At 30.3% G+C, this 22,695-nt stretch overlaps 2 protein-coding genes across 2 annotated transcripts in view; one reads left to right on the forward strand and one right to left on the reverse strand.

Moving 5' to 3' along the window:
• Positions 1-14,127, reverse strand: part of LOC125072024 (nucleoredoxin-like) — a 46,037-nt gene extending 31,910 nt beyond the window's left edge. The window contains exon 1 of the mRNA XM_047682495.1: positions 13,437-14,127. Coding sequence (XP_047538451.1) covers positions 13,437-13,799 — 363 coding nt within the window. The 5' untranslated portion in view covers positions 13,800-14,127. The remainder of the gene's footprint in view (positions 1-13,436) is intronic.
• A 1,987-nt stretch (positions 14,128-16,114) lies between these two features.
• On the forward strand, positions 16,115-21,937 carry LOC125071835 (crossover junction endonuclease EME1). Its single transcript, XM_047682233.1, has 11 exons — positions 16,115-16,256; positions 16,385-16,453; positions 16,657-16,731; positions 16,927-17,054; positions 17,748-17,921; positions 18,412-18,584; positions 19,566-19,639; positions 20,398-20,503; positions 20,828-20,910; positions 21,274-21,386; positions 21,743-21,937. The coding sequence occupies exons 1-11, from the start codon at positions 16,154-16,156 to the stop codon at positions 21,896-21,898; spliced, it is 1,254 nt and encodes a 417-aa protein (XP_047538189.1). The 5' UTR covers positions 16,115-16,153; the 3' UTR covers positions 21,899-21,937.
• The last annotated feature ends 758 nt before the right edge of the window (positions 21,938-22,695 follow it).

A 22,695-nucleotide genomic window follows, 5' to 3' on the forward strand; every position in this document is an offset into this window, starting at 1 on the left:
CTGTGATACTCAACTTGAACCGTCGTCCTTTCGTTAGTTATTTTAAGTCAGTAATAAGTAAAAATAATTTTCTCCACCTCAAATTTAATGCAAGGATAAATGTACCAAGTGGAGGGCAAAGACCTCTAATGAAAGCGTTTAGAATAATGAACGGATCCTTGACTGCTAGCCGGTAGCGCTGTTATTAATTTCTTACGCTAGGTCTAAATGCGAGCATAAAAATTTCAACGAGTTATAAAAATATGTTCTTTATGTAACCGTACAATATATTCATTTCAGATTTATATGATTTGAGTATTATTTGTTTAAACACTCTTATATTACTCATATAGAATCACTAGTATATTTTGTATTTGTTTATACAATATTTATAAAAAGACATAATCACTGAAAAGTTCAAACTTCAAGATAATAATTAAAATGAAAGTGTCAAATAATTGTATTAAAGATTATAATATTTGAAAATAAGTGTATTCTGAATAAAAAATATTTATTTTTATAAATTTTCAACGATTTCATGTAAACACAAATAATTCCAAACAGCATTTTCCCACACTGCTCTGTTATCAATACCTAGTATATTTTAGTAAAAACATACCCTAATCCTATAGCCATCGTGATTTCGACCGTTCATAATAATTGTTAGCAAACGAAATTGATTCCAATATGTTAGTTATAAGGTTGAAAATTCCGTAAAGTTATTTCGATGTAACGTTTTGGAGGGTAGTCAAAAATGCGTCAGTCATCGGTTCATGTCTGGCGCGCACAGGAAGTTATTGTTCTACCGAGTGCACTCTATTGACTAACGGACAATGTACTTGTTTTAAAACGACTGTGAAATTTTAACTTGAATAAGTACGTTTTAATATATGACAATATTCTTTTTTTAAATGAATTAACTTATCAAGAATAAGTTTTTAAGAATCCGGTACCTCTTTGGTAGATATAACATGATAATAGATGAAATATATCACATGAGTTGCCCAGCGGTGTGTGAATCTTAACTGAAGATTGTGGGCTCAAACCCAGACAGTTACACTGAATTTTTATTTACTATGGCTTTCAGTTATGGAATAACCTCCAAACCTTCTCCACAAACGAAGGGAAGGCCCACAAGTAAGACATTGACAAGTTACATGCATATGTGAATACTCATAGTTTCTCGAAATCAAAATTGAAGACAAAAATCATTATTAATGCATTACAATTATTGATTGTCTAAAGTCTTCCGCTAAGAAAAAGTTACATATGATCGTAACGAATAATGGCAGAACGAAGCTTTAAATTAACTTTTCAAGGTTATGTTACAATTGTTTCAAATGTATTACCAGAAAATACCAGTAAATATTACTTTATCCGTCTTATTTAAAATATATAAAGTAACAAACTATGTAAAAAGATATGACAATACAATCAAATCACTATGAATGAAATCTCAAACCTCTTACGAATGGCGTTTTGTTATGAAAAGCCGACAATGTCGATAGGACATTCAAATCATAATCCGAAGCCTCAGGCTTACAGACCTTGCATAATACACAGATCTGCAAGATCTCAGATATTTCAAATGCGCAGTTAGCAAACATACTAACAATGCTCTAGTTTCATACCTAGCGAGCCATCATTCTCATTCATCTAGTACATTAAGGGAATGACCTGAGATCACTAACAAAGAGCGGGAAAAGAATGAACTGGCAGTATTGCGAGTGTAGCCTCTGGATAAGGATGCCTGTCCAATGAATAATAAGCGCTAATGCTGAACTACCGCCATTAAATATATCTATATTACTTTCAAGTCTTATATGAAATAATATCTAAATGCAAACGTGTGCTTTAATTTAAGCGTTATGTTTAATTATATATTAAGAAGTTATCTGTTAGTATTATATAAAATACCCTGTTTAAATACTATGAATTGATGTCTATTTACTACAAAGTACTGTACGTACTGTCTCAAAAAGTATATGCATTGCGTAAAGTATATATGTATATATATACAAACACTACCTACTCCCAGCGAGTTCACCCGTTTCAAACATAACTGCTCCTCCTCCTGGGTAGCGTGATTCTGTGTATTTAAGATATTTCTCAATAAATGGGGTATCTAATGCTAAAAGATTATTTAAAATCGCAGTCGTAGATCTTGAGATTAGCGCGTTCAAATAAACAAGGAAAGTTTATATATTTTCGCTTTATATAATAGTGTAGTATAAATACATAGATGAAAATTCACATATCTTTATTAGTAGCTTCCGATTTCGCTGTGTGTGCGTGTGTATGTGTGTGAAGTGTCCGTATCAAGCGTGACTTAATCAGTATAAATGAGGGACGAAATATGACATGTAAATGCCTTTAGGAAATACCTATTATCTCATACGGTGCAACAAAGTTGACAATAGTTTTTATTTGCAGATTAATTTGCATTACATTGGATATGTTTATGTATAAAGGTTATATGCCCGCAAACCAAGTTACAAAATAATTTACATATTCAAGCCCTTCTACCAAAGCATTAAACTAAAATAAATACCGCCTACAACACTCTAAAATAGAAAGAAAATTAACTTCTCGTTGGAAACGGTATTTCCACTGCGCCCAAAGAGGTTTTATTTCGAAAATCGCAACCTTGCTTTACGGTATTTTCAGTGGAGGATCAGACTGAGATTGATAGCTGTTGATGTTCAGAAACAATGGCTAAAGTACAATGCAAGCGGAAGCAGAAAATATTGTACCGTGTAAAGGTAAGCTATCGGTCGGGTGATTTTAAATGACTTCGCTGTTCACTGAACACGATGCAAAGGGTCGGTGATAGAGTTTTATTACGTCAAGATTACATTTATTTATACGTGATATCCTTGCTTTGTTGTTTATATGTAAGTTATCATATGAGCTAATTTCACTTGACATAGAATACAATAAAATGATATATGATACATAAAGAAATTTAGGACTTCTATAGTGTGATAACAAAATATTATTATTTAAAGATTTATTCTTGTTTCTCTTTTGTCTTGAATTCACTTCTGTTCCCTAAATGTCTTCATTCACGGTAACTATTGAAGACTGTTCATTTTATAAAATATTTGATAAAAATATTAATCATGAACGTAACATTTTTTTTTTTAATTCTGTGTCTGCATTCTTTATATGTTCCTCACTGGCTGGATTTTATGGAACTCGTTTTGCGGTTGGGTTTATTTTAAATCTATGTTAATCCAATATTCTTTATACTACTATAATATCATGAAGAGGTAAAACTTGTTGGTTGTCTGTACGGGGTTAATCTCCGAAACTAATGACCCAATTCTATTTTTTTTTTTTCACTGATAGAAAGCTGCATTATTCCTGAGTGCTATAGGTTAAATTATATTTACATCATATAATTTTTTTATTTATAAATTGCACCTGTGCGAAGCCTGGGCGTAGCACTAGTATTATATAAAGGTAAGATAATTTTCGTTTCGAAAATGCGTTTGACAATTTTGTTATGTTAAATTTTAAACGTTTTTGCAAATATAATAGAAACAAAGGGTAGACCAGTTTGTATGAATTTTAGACATTAATCAAATATAACGAATGTATCCACTTAATTATTTTAGTATTTCAAACATGCTATCTCGGTCTGTTTATTTTAGCTATTTGCTTATGTTTAATAGCGGTTAACATTTGAAATTCTATGCATAATATACACCTAACTAACAAGAGAAAACAAACTGAACGTACATTCATTGAAATAGCTTTTAAATGAAACAACCCACCCGTCTCGCACTGAGGAACTTCGTAATATTTATCAATATTTAAACTTGCAAAGTTTTAAAACAATTTTTTCATAAAATTTACTTGTACTTGAGAAAGATATTTTTTTAGTATTAATTAAAATAACGAATTTTGTGAGTCGGCCTGAAGTAAATATGCATCTGAGTGACGAACATTTCATTTATAATAATCAATTCTACTGAGGAGCATAAATAATAAATTAAAGTACCTACATTTGATGTAACTTCGTTTCGATTTACAAAGTGCCATAATGTTTTTATTTTCAGAAAGCAGGCAAGTTAAAATTACAATTTTCTTTGATTTAACGGATTTCAAATGGACTATTGATATTCTCTAAAACGTGTTATTGGTTGTATATGTAAGCATGTGTTCTTGTGTTTTTTTTTATATTTACATTTTTATCATTGAGCGAAAATGTTCTGTGGCAGTTGTCTTTTAATTGCAGTGTTCCGAACGACGTTTAAAGGATAAATGAGCTCGGTAAAATTTAGACGCAATTTTATCAATAAATTTGTGCCTGATTCTGTAGCGGTGTTTTAAGCAGATGTGACTCCCTGAGATATTATCAAATTAATTATTTTTTGTATGTTTCTACATTAATCACCTTAGCCGATATACACTATAAATATAACGCGACACCAACTACATAATTTAAGATGTAAGTCATTTTAGCTTAATTATTTAATATGTGTAAGTTTAAACTTATAAGAATCAAAATTAATGTTTTCATTTTGTTGTTGTCGTTGCATTGTTGTTTCAATGTACATGCAAATTATTCATGATACCAACTTGCTTTATTAGCTAAGTCTTTTCGGACTTATTTCCATCGTTGCATATTTTGCACACGTGCAGCGAGGCATCGCCCCAGCCAGCGGCGTGTAAAATTTTAATCGTTATTGGCGTGTGCGTTGGTCAGTCCCACTTTATATGTATCTATAGTAGAGTCAAGGTTCTTTATTTTGTTTGAGGTATTTATCTTCAATGCACCAACAACAGTTTCGTTCTACTCTCGTTGGTTTTTATTTATTGTTGTTAGTTAAGCTAATGGGCAAATAGGTCAGCTGATTGGAAGTGAGTAGTTACTTCTGTCCTTTGATATCGTAATAAGCGTAAACAATTACAGTAGCGAAGTACAATGCGTGAGATCATTTTCACTACATGGATTATCTTTAGAGAATCTGGGCTAAAGCCTGCGTTAGGCAATTGGTACAAACATTAGAAATAAATGTACGGTTTTGTTGATAAGCCCTAAAACTTAAGAAGCTTACTTTTTGGGTTCAAATTGAAGACAATTTAAATATATTGTTAAGGATTACACTTTTCAATATTCATTAAATTCAGAAAATGTCGTTAAAATTATAACCGTTTGATTAAGTACGAAGACAATAATACATTTTTTTAAATATTTTTTCCGTCGTTTATTAAATCACTTGTGTCATAATAGATATTTATTTTCTTTTGTTCAACTGTAAACATTTACATTTTTGTAAACACTTTGCACATATTTAATAAAAGCTAACTTAGCGACAACAAAATACACCACAGCGAAGGGTAACGCACTTAAACAAGAACCTGTGTCTAGACTAGTCTAGAGGTGTCGTTAGATTCCAAGCAGAGCGCCAAGTGTCACTCAATTAAGTAACCGGAAATCAAGTCTAAAGGAAGGTATTCATATAGTAAAAATTGCTCAGAGTTTGTCTGTTTACATTTTATTTAAAATTAAATATTAAAATTTGTGTCAATACATCTCATATTAATATATGATATTAAACTATAATTAGTTTCTCGGTTATTTTGTTTATAGTACTCTATTTGTCTTGTTTATCCAATGTATAAATTATATCTTCATATTCACTATTAATTAAATGCATTCAAATATAAAAAAAATCTAGTATCATTCCAATTATTTTCGACTCTACGATCAGGGGTAGTGTTGCAGTAAATTAATTTATTATGCCTTAATCTTGCTAAATAATTATTAAAAAAAGGCAATAGCACTGTTTTAGACTTTTAATAATGTTTAGAACGAAACCAAAAAGTATTATTAGGCAATGCACATTGCCTAATAATACTTTTTATAATGATATATAAGGTATATTAATATTTAATAATGTTGCCATTATTATAATTCATGCAAAACCTCTACTTAAATCGTAATCTACTTTGTTCACGGAATATTTATTCCGAATTTATTTTCTAATTTGAATCATTCTCAAGAATAAAAAACATGTATAATAATTTGTTGGACTGTAAGTAAAAGGTTTATATAATAAAATCATATTATATATAATAAAATATTAACTACTATTACTATTTTAAAATTAAAGAATTGTTGTTATTAATTAAGTTACTACTTCGAGTATTATTTTTGCAAAACAAAAACTTTGTTCAATATACGTATGTATTTTTTACAAATAAATATGTTTATAAAAAGCATTAAAATATGCTTAGACAAGTCTGCAGCAGTAAGATGTGATTTTCTACGTTTTCTTTTGCAAAGTACCCCCTATAATACCGTCTAAGGTGGGGTTGGCGCATATCGCCCTAAATCACTCCCTCCCCGTAGGGGTGGTATTTTACGGCTACTTTAGAGCGCAGCCATAAAAATGTCATAAGCTTGGCACATTTGCGGCATGCGCGATTAAGATAATGCGTTGTATTTATAATTAAAATCATTATTTATTTTTACCAAAAATATTGGTATAAGGACGCAACAACGCTAAGGTACATTGTAAATAAAATATGAATACTCTTATCAAAATCAATATCATCAAAAATTATTACTTAAGAGATTAAGTATTTTTACATACTTTCTGCCCGTTACGACTTCGTACGGGTGTAATGTGAATTTTATATACTTTATTTATTGAAACGAAAATAAAAAATTGGTTGTGGATCGCAGCTCTACTGGGTACAATCTAAACCATAAAGGATGGAGGCTTAAACACGCAACAATATTCATCAAAATTGGTCCAGTATTCTCACTAAACTCAGTGACACACGTACAGAACAATTTTATATGTATAAAAATTGCAAAGGATAATAATTGTTTACCTCGTCTTTTATATGAATTCGAATCAAGGATTATTTTAAAACGTTCTGTAGTTCAAAGTCTGTGCTGAAACAGGACCTAATTAAAAGTAAAAATAATGTTTTATTTCCAACATAAATGTTTAAAAAATCCGAGACCTATTCAGTATTTTAAATTAATGGAGAGACAACAAATTACAGTTTTTGTATTTATTAAAGTTGTCTTAAGAAGACTCCTGGTTTCTTTCACAGAGTTAGATGTAATGAATGCGTTTGAAAACAAAAGGGATGTCAAAAGTAGTTTCATTTTTAATTTAGGCCAATTGAATGACTAAAGGTGCTTCAAAAAGGATAACATGAAAGTCTGTTTTATTATGTATATGTAGTATTTATATTAATGAAAGCAATTAAGAACCTACAATCAAATTTTAAGTTTATGAAACAATATTAAAATCATTAAAAAATCTGCTAAAAAATTTATTATTAATGAAATGTTATAACATTTCATTAATAATAAATCGTACTAACTGTGAAAATGTTTTATGTAAAACAAAACAATTTTAAAATGTATTCGGATGCCAAAAGATGCAAATAAAATTAGCATTTTTTTTCTACGTATTGTCTATTTCAGTCGAAAAAGAGTAAAAACAAATAAAAACTTTGTCATGCAATTGATATATCATTGAAAATTTTTATAATTATATATTACTTAATAAGGAACTTTAGATAAGAGTAAAATAAAAATGGATACAAGTTAAGTTGAATAGTATAGTATTTAATAAAGATGTATAATAACTAAGAACTGTTATTTAGGATCGAAATTGCGACTCAACGCGGAAATGCTGCTAGCATTCTCGCCACCATTCCACGCGGTCATGATTTATACAGTAACTGTTTTTATTTGTATATAATTAAGGCCTTAATGTAATTATTGTTAGTGTAAATCATATTTTTAGAACTGTTCGTAGTGCATAATATAGCCGAGCTATTAGCAAATCGCATCGGATGGGATATGTAAATCTGAAGTCTGTATATCTTTGTTCCTTTTGAATTGGAATAGGTACTGAGGATTTATAATTCATAATACATATCCTCCGAATTGTCTATTCGTCATATAGATATTTTTTCCGAAAACGTAAGCTTTTCAGTACTAGGTAAAAATAATTCAGCCTAACCCAATTTTCGTGTTAAGTTCACATAAGCAACGTACGTCGTACACGTGCGTTGTGCATACAGGTACAGGTTTTATACGAAATAGCGACTTTATAGTTCAGTGTTGCGTAACCTAACACACATTTAATTAATCCAAAACACGTATTTTGCAGCTGACGTCTCTCTCTCTGCATTAATTTTATTGTTCGTTATGTTGGCAAGTAATGTAATTAATTTTGTTCACGCTTTTCATGAGGCCGATCGCGATATTAGTGAATGAAAAGTTTACTTTTATTTATAGTTGTTTTTTAATGTTTCATACGATTACAACCTTGGAAGGTAGAATAGAAAATCATTTATTTGGTATTAAATCTAATTACTAACAAATCATGGTTAATATAAAAATCATCGGTACCTTGATTATTTAACTATTTAAATTATTTTCCATAATTATCCAAATCGATGCTAATATTATAAATGCGAGATTATCTGTCTGTACACTTACACGGCTAAACCATTGAACTAAATTTATTATGTACTTTTTTATATTTAACATCTGACGGCCAACCCCGAAACGCGAGCGAAGCTGGTAAAAATAATGGTTGTTTTGGTATATGCAATATGAACGTAAAATTGTGTTTTATTTAACAATCATAATATATAGTTACACCGTCTTTTGCTGCTAACCATGAATTAAATGTTAAATCCCATAAGCTTGTAATTACACTGGCTTAGTCACCCTTGAAACCGAAACGCAGCAATACAAACTATCACTGTTTGCGGTAGAATAACTGATGAGTAGGGAGCGGTATCTACATAGACGAGACTTGCTTAAGCTTGAAACTTAACCAGTTAAATAAAGAAATGTAAATCTTATATATTAATAGCGTAAGCCGATTTTTGTCCCAGTGATTATAAAAGAGGTTTCATCACTTTGGCGCCTAACTTCCCAAAAAAATTTTTTGAATTTCGAAAGAATGCGAAGTTTCGCGGGAGTCTTCAATAATTTAAATTAACATTATGAATTTGACTTATATCGTACGTATTATATATGTTTTAATAGGTAAGCGGACTACCAATTTTGCATCCTTTGTGGTCACCACTGCCTATATAGCCGCTGTAAAAATATTCACAATTCCTTACATTGCCAATACGTCAGAAACCTTGGGAACGAAGATGTCCCTTGTGCCTGTTATATTAGCTCACTCAACCTACAAACCGGAATACAATAATAATAAACTGTTGCTGTTTGGTGGTAATGATGGGGTCGTATCTACCCAGGAATATTACAAACATATAATTCCTATTAAAGTATGTATCTACAATATTAATCTTATGTTTTAGATCTCCACAGCCTTTTTATATCCTGTATAGGAAACGAAACTTGGACAGAATGCTTCAATATCCATATAATATACGGTTATATAACGACTATGTATAAATGTGTTTTGTTGTTACTTGTATTTTTTTTAAATATTTTGCCATTGTCTATGGGCGGTGGTGATCACTTACCATCAGGTAGCCCATTTGCCTATCCATCTACCAATATTAGGTATAAACAAAACTGTCTAAATCCAAATAAATCTAATACTAATATCAATATTTTGTCCAGATAGGCTTTCGAGTTTTATTTATAACATGTATTAAGAGCAATGACCGATTGATTCTATATAATTATAAAACACAAATATTGCAAAAAATTAATGAGAATTTCAATACATAATGAGCAGAGAGAACAAAGGAACTTAACCACGTGCAAATTGTATTTTTAATTAACAAAATGCAACGACGTACATTTTTACTTGTGGTTTAATTCGATTGTAGATTGTTGTTATGCATTGGAAAAACATATATTATGAGAAATTTAATATAAAAGTATCGTATAGATTTGTTTACATTTGACATTGCCTAAGAGTGCCTTAAAAGCGTATCCCTAATTTATACACAAAAAAAAAAAGAGATTTGGATGTATAGCTAGAAAGCTATACATCCAAATCTGTTTAGGTATTTAAAAGTTATCGTGGAACTAACATAAATACATAAACACTGCAAACATTAATCTTTCCATTAAAATCCTTTAATTAATCCTTACATTAAAAAAAAAATACTTTATAGTAATATTTTTGGCCGTGCAGTCATGTTTTTTTAAATTAAGATTTAATGATTTACTAACGACTGTATATACTGAATCAGAAATGAAGAAATTTCAATAACAAAGCATTGTCAAAACGTTAGTTAATTTTCAATGGCCGAAGCAGTCTAAGCAAAGAACGGCTCGTTAGTAATTGCAAGAGAGGTCAGCTGAACAGCTGAACCAAATAAAATAACTGCAAGATAGCGAGACATAATAATACAAAATACATTTACATAATTAACTTATTGTCATATTGTATTCATAGAATAACACTTGCCTTTAAATATTTTTTTTTTCATACGTCTTGTGTATTTCCTTTTAATATTTTATTAAAGCATAAAATACAAGAAAATATACATACGCTAACTAAACAGTAATCCTAAATCGTAAAAAGTGTATGATTTTTCTCAAAGCAATTTTAAGCAGTGTTTCTAAAATATTTTCTTGCAAAGTAGTTCAACGAGTCACATAAGGCTGACATAGTCGCTCAGCGACTAAAGCCTCTTTTCAAATAAAGATTTAAAAAAAAAAAAAAAAAAGAGTCACATAAATTGTAGCGCTATCAACATATCACATGTGCAGGCTTAATAAGGAAAGCAACGCGCTATTATGTGCAGAATCTACACCAAAACAAAAACTTAAATTGAATAAATATGTGGACTATAGTTACGTAACAAAATAAATTATTGTTATGAAGTTGTTAAAGAAGTGAAAAAAGTCATACAAAATACCCTAATGAATTAAATTAATGAATATCCGGCTTTAAATTGAATTATGGCCGAGGGGTTGATGGTTTTGTTGACGTTATTTACGCAATTATTGCATAAGTGCTTCATTAAACCGAAGGCAGCAAGACTTCGTGTATTAATTATGGAATATTAAAAATTTAATATGTAATGGCACGATTTGCTTTATAATCACTAGCTGAACCCACGGCTTCACCTCGAAGAATTGAGCTTGTCATAGAAATCCATTGCTATCGTGATATTTTAACGTTTAGATTATTTTACTTGGTGGTAGGTGGTATGCAAGCCCGTCTGGGTAGGTACCACCCAGTCATCAGATATTATGTACTCAGTTTTGTTGTATTCCAGTTCGAAGGATGTTTATGTTATGTGATAGTTCCCAAGGTAAGTGACGCATTGGCGATGCAAGGAAGGGTTAATATTTCTTATAGCACCATTGTCTATTGTCAGTGGTGATCACTTACCATCAGGTGGCCCATTTGCTCGTCCGCTTACCTATATCATAAAAAAAATCTAATAATGATGCATATTAAAAATAAAAATATATTTAGCGTTTATCTAGTGTAGAGACTGTTTTGCCAACCAGCACTTGTCCAGCGTGTCTGACTACGGCGTCACTTTACCAATTCTAAGAAGCCCGTAACATACTAAGAAGGTCCGTGCCCAGCTTTGCTAATTGATATATTTAAATATTATTATTTGTTATAGTGAATAATTTAAAAACTTATCATACTTTATACATTCTGTCTATAAAAAAGAAGAAAAACATACCAAGCAACTTACATCCATTATTTTTATTCTAATATTAATTATTTAAATTATTTCAAAGGTAAGTCAAAATTCCTTCTTAGATACTTGATTATATAAATTAATTTAGCACTTCCAAAATTAAAATTACTTAATTTTACCCTCTCCCTATTTAATGTCCCTTACTGCTTGTTAGTTTTACCGAAAAGCATACATATTAGTGTTTAATTTTCTATTTTGACAAATACGGTAACATCATATGGGGCCTAATATATTTCATTACTTATTACTACTTATAAAAAAAAACATAATCGTATTATGGATTATGTTTTTTTTTTTCTCGTAGACTATACTCCCATTTGTAAATTATCACTAGAAAGATCAATTAAAAATTCTTATATCCTTACCTCACATTTATGTAACGGTTAAAACTTATAAATTTTAGTTTTACTATTTTATTTATTATACATAATATAAAATTATACAATGTGCTTTTTGTGAACTTATTTATACGTAAAAGTCGTAAGTAATGAAGTATTCTATATTACCGTGTGATTTTCATCTCTCATTCTCGGGTATGTTAAGAACGATCACATTCTAAGCCGACTTCAAAGAAGATGGGTTATTGTTCTGCTTTTTTGGACGAAATTTGGTAAATCTGTTTTTGTGTATGCTATGAGACGTTTTAAATTATAGAAATTGATACAAACCATTTATAATAAAGTTACAAAAATTATATATACAATATAGATACCTGTATAACTCAGGTTATAAAACAATAGGCAGAACAACAAAACCAAATGAAAATTCCCGGTAATTCGAATCGACACGTTTTTTTGTTAAAACGTAAAAGGTGCTGTAACTTTAATTAATAATGATTACAGGCGTATTAACAAATTATTGTTACTACACACGCTACCGGGAATTTTTTATTAAATAAAGTTTCGCGTGTTCCATCTGCCTTTTATTTTATAATCTGAGGTAGGTACCTATATAATAATACTACTTGAACCTGCAGCTTTGCCCGCGCGAAATTTAGAAACCCCCTTTTAACCCCCGTTGAAACCTCGTTTAACCGCTTAGATGTGGAGTTTCGTAAAATCCGTTCTGAACGGATATCCTATAAAGAACCTGACAAATTTCAAGTTTGTGAGATTTCGTGATTAAACAGTTTAATCACGAAATCTCACAAATATATTTGTGCCTTCGCCTTTATATATAGATTATTTAATAAAATTAATCAAGTTTTTGTAGTGTACGTTTTGCTACAAATCTTTACGTTGCGTGGGCTAAAATTAGTTTAATGCAAAATACGAGGGTACGAATAGTATAAGGGTAGCGACTCGGTAAGGGGGAGAAACAGCGTATAATGGTAATATAATTCCTTATTAATCTGATTGATTTATTTTATTCATATAATTTTATATCTAATGCTTAAATTAAGTGGTATTTACTTTTATAGTCAGCCAGGTGTTAACAAATATTTTTTTAAGTTTTTTTTCACGATTTTTACATTAGTGTAAGCTAATTTTAAAAAGTTAGGACCATGTTAAGAAATTTATAAAAATAAACGAATATGTAATTTAGATTATTAAGTACTTACGTAGGGGTAATTTCTATTATGCACATCTATAATATATAATACTTATATGTATTTTCAAATGATCTAAGTTTCATCCCCTATTTACTATATAATAAATATTAAGAACGATAATTTTCAAATTTTGTTTTTTGTTAAAAATTAAATACGTATATTCAAACGACAAACGCAAAAACTATACTATGTTAAAAATGGTAAAATTAAAATTGTTTAATATGATTATTCAGACTTCCATTGAACCAATTCTTACCTTTGTATCAACATCATGAAAAGGCACAGCGAACCATGGTTTCCCAGTTAAGCTTCGTCGAAAGCCCGCTTCTCTTTCAACTGGACCTTCGGGAGTACCGACATGAGCCCACAGCACTACTTCTACGACCTTCAATCTAGGAAACACTCTTTTGTACACCTCTTCCAGGCGAACCCCGAAATCGTCACTAGTGTCACTAATGTTTGCAAATGAAAAATAAATACCGCACACAGCACCTTCCCCATCCTCCACACAGTCGGATAATGCTTCTAATGTCGCCACATTTTCAAATTTGCCGTTTTTTGTGCCCGGCGAATCGCATTTGACGAGGAAGCGACCAAAAAGTTTTTCGCGCCAATCCATCTCTGTAATTTTATATATCCTTTTTTTTCAAGTGCTAACGCGTCTCACATTTTTAACGTACGGTTCCTGATTGTTTATTTTTCTGGGTATGCGTTCGAATATCTCGACGCGACTGGTTTCGCTGCTAAGTATTTATTTAAAACATGTCTAATAATAATACAATTTGTAAAAACTCAAGCGTAAAATGATGAAATAATACTATGAATCATCGATTTTTTAAGTATCGCGGAATGTTATGTAAAGGAACAGGATACGTGTACGCGTTAAATAAGTTTTATTTTTAAAATTCGAGAAGCGTGCCCGGCACATGCACGCGGAGCAACGGCCGAACGCCCTCGTAAACAAAGACGAACTGGAGGTGGAGGGAAAATGAGGGAACCCTCCGTCATAGAACAACGACATGTATTTACCTTTTGCTTTGCGAAAGAAATAAATAATTATTATATTTTGTTAATTTAATATGAGTGATTATTAATAGAAGCAACAAGTATTAATACTGTTATTCTATTTCTATTAACCTAACTTTTTTACTATGTGATCAGCTCTTGTAAGTAAATATTAAATTATAAATTTACTTTTTATTTCAAATATGATTTTAAAAAGTTTTTATTTTTGTTTAGATTCTTTACTACCACTGTACGTTTTATCCCGTGTAGGTATTAACTTAATTAAAGATATATGTTTATTCTTTGACCATCTCTCATATCTCACGTAGAGTTCAGATTGCAAAAGGTTTGAATTAATTCAGCCAGGTTTGAAACAATCCCTGGTTAAGGGCAACGCAAGGACAAAAAGCCTTATGTTTCTTTTTCATACCCCGGTACGTTGCAACTTTGATTATAATAATAAGAAACTAAATTTTAATTTTAAATACTAACCAATCGAACGTCTTGATACGTTTTTAAATGTACATAATTAAAGTTCTACCGCATACATGTTTTGCTATTTATTTACTTTTAATTAAATATAGTATTTACATAAAAATGTATCATCAAAAATAAATTTAAAATTATGCATGGATATTAAATAACAAAAAGAGGAATAAACATAGGATTTGACTGAACCAATTAATTAAAAAAATATATATGCTTTCTCTTACATGTACCTATGTTTGACTTTTAGAAACGAAAGTACTTGTAAGAGGTCAACGGTTACTGTTCTGCCAAGGAGACTGGAGACGTGCCTGAAATGTGAACATGATTTATGTGACGGATTTATGTGAAATCAATAGTAGCGTGCGGGTTTTGTAGCCTGTTCACAATCCTTTGTGTTATTAATATATATCTTTATTTTAATTAAATCTGTTAAATAATTAATAATTGTTAAGTAAAACTTTTTATGATATTTTTGGAGTTGTTTCGTCGGGTATTGCTATAACTATTCTTGACTAATTTAATTATTTTTATCCGTCCTTTAATTTAGACATCTTAGTTCTTAATCTAATCTCGTAAAAAAATATGTTTTTTGTTTGTTATTATTATTACAAAAACAAACCTTTCTATTAAATATGATTTTAATAACATTGATAGGACAAAAACGAACGTTGAAATATTTTTTTATATATGTTGAAAAGGTTTTTTATATAGTAAGATACAGGCCGCGGCCGTACCAATAACTTTGATCTTTTTGCATACCTATCTGTTTTATAGAATAAATATTTAAAAAAATCACAAATGTATTAATCAATATGTATTTAGATATTTGTTTTAAAATAAATATTACATTATGACTATAATCAATTTATCATGTATATACTCGTTATTTAACTTTTTATACAAAACATATTTTGCTATATGAACTTATTAAATTTTGCAATGTCACAATTAGCTTTTGTGTTAATTAGTTTGAATACTAATAATATATTGAAAATTAATATATATGTACATATATTATATTTATATTTCAATAAACCAACCTTAGAATTCATGCAATTTTATTATAATATTTTTAGATTTTCAATTATTTTATTTCCGAAGTTCCTAAAACAACTTTGGGGATATTCAGGACGCAATTTTTTCGCGAATCCATATATTTCGAGTTTTGAATATCTCGACTAAGTATATTATTACGTCAATTCAATGTCATTTTTTTATTTTGTTTAAATTCCTTTGTGGTCGGAATATACTATAGGATTAAATAGTATAAATATTGTTTATTTGTGTAAATTATTTCAGGAGATAGCCACACTTTTTTTCATTTGTCATTTGTCACTGTCATTCATGGAAAATTTAAAACAAAACTCGAAAGTCAACATAAATAAAATAAATAACCGTTTTCTAGCGTTAATATTTAATGTTTAGAATATTAACAAAAAAAAAAAAATACAAAATCAACAAGTCTATACTTAGTATATAATGAATGTAAATACAATTGATTTATCTTGTGAAGACAGTAATCAGAATGATTCAGTGCCGTATTGGTTGTCGACAATGCCTTCAACGGTAATAGATTTAGAAGGTAAAATTAAGACATTAATATTTATTAATACTATTACTAGAAACCTGTTTAAAAAACCAATCTAATAATATATATAAGACCTAGCTATTTGGTTTTATTTATGAATTTTATTTACCAATATTTAACAGAGGAGGTAGAACCATATTTTTCTGCAAGTGGAATTAGCGATGACTCCGAGAAAATTAGTAAAAAATCAGGTAAGAACTGTAACCTACGATTGATAATTTTTTATTTTTGCTGTTTGTGATACAAAATAAAAAAGTTAAAATATAAGTAAAATACATTAGAAGATAAAAGTATACTACATTTTATGTTGTGATATATATATATATATATTTAAATAATACTCTCAATTTAAAGATTATCTTATTGCAAATATATATTATTAATGTTATTGTAGGGGTGGAAGTTGAACAATCTGTATCATCAAGTGGTGTTAGTTGTGGGTCTAAAAAAAAGAGAGGAAGAAAAAATGGTAAGCAATATGTTTTGGATAACAAACTCTTAATGGGCTTCGGCTGTAGGCATGTAGCTGTTATATTGCAGGTGTACTTGTTAGGTATATTGTTCTGGGACTAAAACTATCCTATGCTCTATTCTATTCAGGACTTCTATCTTTGTGTCAAATTAATTTAAGATGCAAGAATATATTATTTTTATATTTTTACAGGTTGTGTTGACAGAGAAGGTAAGAAAACAACGGCTAAAGAAAGACAAGCTTTAAAGAAACGGTTGGCAGAAGAAAGAAAAGCAGCTCAAAATGCTAACAAAATATTTAAACCTGGAGAGTGTATCAAGGTTAGATAATTAAATATTATTCATATTGATATGTTAGGTATTATGTCCATTTTATATGTAAAGTAATATTTGTACTATAGCATTAAATGAACTGTTCATGTAAAGCCATGAAATAAAAAAGTGAACTCATCTTATAGGATCTCATCAATGGGTAATATTGAGCAATTTTACTTGTCAAGCAGATCATTATAATCTATATTTATATATGAGGAGACATTTTATTGTTTTCCTCAATGGAAAAAAATACTAAACCAATATTTATAAAACTTATACCAGATGATACAATGAGTTTTGGAGAAGGGTTTAGCATATAATACATGGCAGACATTATCTGTCAATGTTATTGCTTAATATTTAATAATTAATAACTTAAACATTCCTATAGATATTTTAGTGATTTACAAATCTTTCATACATAGCTTTTGTGAATCAGTAATAGTTTAACATTGGGTTCAAGATATTCTGAACGGTCAATTTTCTCTATTGCTATATTGAAATTGAAAAAGTCTGCAACATATGAACATATTTATATTTATTTATTATAAAACTTAAACTAGAACTATGGATTAAAATAATATAAAAACATTTTTTCAATTAGTAGTTTTCTATGAAACAGAATAAAACAAATAAACAAACAAAATTAGTCTCATTCCAGTATTACAATTAATTCTAGTATTAACTTCAACTTTACAGCACATGACTGTAGAAATTCACCCAGTACTGCTGGAAACATGGTTTTGTGCGGATATACAGCGAGAAGTGAGTGCGTGCGGAGCACGGCTGAAGACTTCCTCTACACTATGTGATACTGCACTTGTGCTGTGGAACAGAACAGTACTGCCAACATTGACGAGCAACAATGGATTGGTAAGTTATGATATGAAGTACAATTGTACACAGGCTATGACAACTAGGTTCTAATTGTAAAATTCCAATTCAACTCAGTTTACCTTTTCTCTTGACTGTGTGTTTCAGACTTAGATACTGGTTACTTAAGTGCAAACGCAAGATTCGGTGTTCTATACTTGACAATGATTTGAATATGTTCAAAGTATTTGTTTTGCGTCACTTACCCAGATTGTTTGTATCAGATGGTTACAAAAATAGATTTCTATGATTTGTAATTTAATCACTGGAAAAGAGTAGCTGTTTTTTCCAGGTGCTTCTTGATAGTGTATGTGCAACCAATTTTATTTAACCTTGTGAAATGATGTGATGATGAAAGTGACTAAATTTAATAGATTTATCTCATTGCAATAACATGATATAAAAAACTGAACACTCACCTAGCCCAGACCTGTACTACTCATATTACAAGTTGTATTTATCATTCAATGATGACTTTTTTTATATCTAGGTACAACTGACCCCCTCCAAGCAGAGATGTTCACACGAACTGTACATACAAACGGCAGTGGATGTGGAGAGCCTGGTCGCTTCACACACTCTCGCAGATAATGTGCGTAGAGTAAAGGAGTTGGCGGGTTGCGAACTAACCCTAGTACTGTTCGGTGTTAAGGAATATTTCAAGTAATTAGTTCCGAAATGTTACCACTATGTGCAGATTTTTCTATACTAGTAGTTCAATTGCAAGGCTATACTGTTATTTAATTTGTACAGTTACGGTACGGATATATGTTGAAATGGTTTTCTTTGAGTTAATCTGGTTTTTATTACAGTAGTGGTTTCTTGAAAACTTAATTTTTTTTATATTAACCTACCTCATATATAATATGATCCTCTTCCTGAAAATAATTAAAACCAATTAGATTTAATAGATATAAATAAGCAAAGTATCCTCTGAATTTTTGGGAACTTTTGGTTAATTTTTGCAAAATATCTTTTTTTAATATTTTATTTAATTATTTTTTATGTAATCGATCTCAACCCGGGCTGCATTGAGATCTATTACATAAAGAATATCAGCTTATAAATCAGTGCGGGAAGAGACCTGTGACACTTTTCACTTCAATTACAGGGCACATATGTGATTTTTGCACGTCATATTTAACGGTAACGCCTAAGCCAGCAAAGTCGTAAATCCACCTCTTAACGCACTTGCTATAATAGTAATATCCGTACTGCTACCTCGACCAATGTCTTATGGGCATAGGAAAAATTAAGTCACTTAACAACCATCTGATGTTAGACATAATATATATTTAAATTATTAAATTATGTATTTTGACTGGCAACATTTTCTTATTTTTTTTATCGACATCGTCATTCTAGATAAAAATAAGAAAAACTGTGTTTATCACGTGTGAATGATAAATTAAATACTACCTTCATTTGACGAAGGTAGATATGACTCACTCATTACACTAATATTACAACTGCGTTTCTTTGATTTTCTTCGATTTTTCTCATAAGAATTACCAAAAAACTTGTATAAGAAACTTATCAGCTTCTAAAAGCCTACTTAAATAAGTCAATTTGACTTTGTTGCAAAATTAAACACTTTGTTATCAGAGTTATTGTTATTTCTTTAAAATTATAACATTTTTGCAGAACGTCCGGTCGTAAGACAACTAACAGCAGGCAGAAACTTATAACCGAAATTGATCTGGAGAAAGCGATAACAGGTATGATTATTTTGCTTTGTACGATAACTAAAACGACAGAACTGAAAAATGAGTACATTATATTTTAAAGACTTTAAATCGATTGTAATACATTGTCGAATTATAACTTTCTTAAAACAAGTGGAAACGTTTGTTATAATAATGGCATAAGTGTCATGAATATCTCTGGTATGAATTATCAAAATAAGAATGGTATTCATTTAATAAATATCTTGATTTATATGATTTACTAAAGGAATATATGTGCTCGTATACTCATTGCCGTCTTTACCATACCATACACGGGGCGCGTGTCCAGGGCCCCCATCCTTAGAGGGCCCCGAAGAACCAACAACTTGTTCCACACGTTTATGCTCGCGTTGACTGCTATACATTATATTTTCGAAATTGTCATATTTGTAAGAAATAACTAACATATTTATCAAAAGGCTAGTGACGATGGTCGATATTAAAAGTAGAAAGCAAGACATGCTATTAATTATAGAAATAGCTATACTATAGCCATAAGATTGTACAACCAATCAGATTCCTACGAATTTACGACAATAAACGCATCGTTTACTTGAAACTATTTTTAAGGCCTGGCTATAAGCAAATTATTTGTACATGGTAGTAAATATTTACCAAAAGGGCCCCAAATCAATGGGTGCCCAAGGGCCCCAGCAAAGCTTGAGACAGCTCTGCGTGTACTGTGCTTGCTTTAGCTGTCTACGCATAACCGGACAAACAACTTATGATGAATAATTATTTAATTTCAGATCTGTTAGTGAGTGCGAATTGCGACACAATAATAGTGAACACTCCAAACGAACTGGCTCTTACCATCGTTCAGTTCACAAAGGCTATTGCTGAGGAACCCTATAAGTAAATATATTTTAAAACAGTTTTATTAATTTTAATATAATTTAAGGTAACATAACTTAGAGATATAACATTTCATATATTCATATTTAGTTTAGTTGCTCTAATCACTCTCATCTCATAGTTTTTATTTATATTTTAAATAAATTGGAATGGCATTTTGATTATTACTACAGAGACCATGTCTGCCTGAAACTTACTTACGAGCTCTATTTGCTTGTTGGTATATCTATAATATATATTTATGCTATCGTATGTAGCAGTTTTCGTATTTATAATCTGTAAAAAATATCTACACTTCGTTATATAAAGTTTTTTGTTTTTCAGAAAATCGAAACGAGCCTTAGACGAACAGGCAGATTTTTACATGAGAGGTGACAATAAGAAATGTGTGGCGGTAGATAAAGATGGTAAAAAATTGTTCCAATGTGTAGTATGTCAAGATATTTTTCAGCGAAAATTTTATTATCAGTACTGGTATTTATCATGTCTAAATTATAATAGTAAAAAGTAGCTCTATTATTGTCTATGACAAGTTTATGTGTTCTTAAATATGTAGTTTATAAACAAAAACCACAATACCGTGCTCGACGGCGAAGTAAAGCACCGGGAGGAGGCAGGTGCTTAGCAAATTTCAAAATTCGCCGACCTACTAATATTAAAAATTTTGATAATAATTCTATTTGTTTGTTACCTATTTGGTGACTTTTTTTTTGTTGTCTATATAATGACAAAAAAGTGATAAAAATTACACATCAACTTTTAAATTTCAGGCAATGGTCTCAGCAGATTATGGCAACAGATGATCGCTATTTTACCATTGTCCAGTCTGGAAACATCTAGAGCGTTATGTGCACAGTATAAAACACCATTAGAATTATATGAGGTATTATTGAATCTGGCAACTATGTACTACATTATTTATTTATATTTGTGCTCTATTCATTTTCTCCGTGTTCAACTGTTATATTCATTTGTCATTTAATATTACTCAAGTTTAAATCTAAGGTTTTAGTTTATTTGTTTATTCACTTAGTTATCAGGTTTTATTCGAGCCTTTTAGGGAAACGTATCCACTCCCACTTATCATATTATTACACCACAAAACAGCAATGCTCAGTATTATTGTGTTCCGGTTTGAAGGTATTATTAATATTTATAATGGAGCCAAACAAAAAAAAATACAAAACTTATTAATAATAATACTGTACTGAAATAATCTTTAAAAAACAATTTTTTTAGAGTCTCCAAACACCAACTGGAGTAACAGATTTAGCCAATGTTGGAGTTTCAAGAGCAGCCGCCCCTGGTTCTAAGGCACGACGTATCGGTCCTGAGTTTGCCCGAAAATTGCATACTTTGTTTACTGCCGAAGATGGAAACATTTTATTAGACTGATTTTTAGTTATATGACTGATTAAATTATTTTCATTAAAATTCCCGCATTTTAATACCGAATATTATTTGAGAATTTATATTAATATAATATGTATTTTTTGTTTTTGTTTGATTCGACATGTGGACCAGAGATAATAAGTAATAATTTTATTTTAAAATACGCATAAATCTATTAAAATTTTACATACGTTGACGTAGATGAGTTCATCATGATGAATTCTCATCAAGGCCAAATTGCCGGTAATTTTCGCTATTTTTCAAAAATGTTTGAGATAAAAGTACTCCAGTAGTAATCTAGTGTTTCCATCCACGCTGCCTGTTCACGAGTATTGAGAGTAGCTTGTGAATCATAGGGGACATTACTGCGTTACTTCTTGTGTAGGATTACTGCGCAGTAAGTATTTTTGACCACTTCGTTTGCCACACAAACTTCCCTTCAAAATTTATAACGTCAAGGAGAATATGGCTGTAAAATAAGACTGCGCTATGGAGGTTACAGGTGCTGCGGTGCACTAACTCGTGAGTAGCGAAACGTTCTTTTAAATGAATAATGAAATGGTCAGTAACCGGTGAAAGTAAAACTCGTCTGTATTGTTCCTCGGGAGTGTCAGCTACTTTGATTCGACGTTTTAAGCGGCCCATTCATCGTGGGGAACACTAGTTATTTAGTTTCTTTGTTTGAGTCTCAGTTCATTCATAAAGTAAGGAGAAATGTGTCTTAGTAGTAATTACACCGTCAACGTAATCACATGCTGTTGTGAGGTCATATGACACGCCTTGAAATTTTTTACTTTAAG

The sequence above is a fragment of the Vanessa atalanta genome, chromosome 20 (assembly GCF_905147765.1).
Source record: "Vanessa atalanta chromosome 20, ilVanAtal1.2, whole genome shotgun sequence".
Taxonomy (NCBI): domain Eukaryota; kingdom Metazoa; phylum Arthropoda; class Insecta; order Lepidoptera; family Nymphalidae; genus Vanessa; species Vanessa atalanta.

Excerpts from the sequence above, each read along its gene's own strand:
- LOC125071835 (XM_047682233.1), top strand. The coding sequence starts at position 16,154 with ATGAATGTAAATACAATTGATTTATCTTGTGAAGACAGTAATCAGAAT. Across the intron at positions 16,732-16,926 it reads AAAGAGAGGAAGAAAAAATG|GTTGTGTTGACAGAGAAGGT; the intron begins GTAAGCAATATG and ends ATATTTTTACAG. Across the intron at positions 17,922-18,411 it reads TGACGAGCAACAATGGATTG|GTACAACTGACCCCCTCCAA; the intron begins GTAAGTTATGAT and ends TTTTATATCTAG.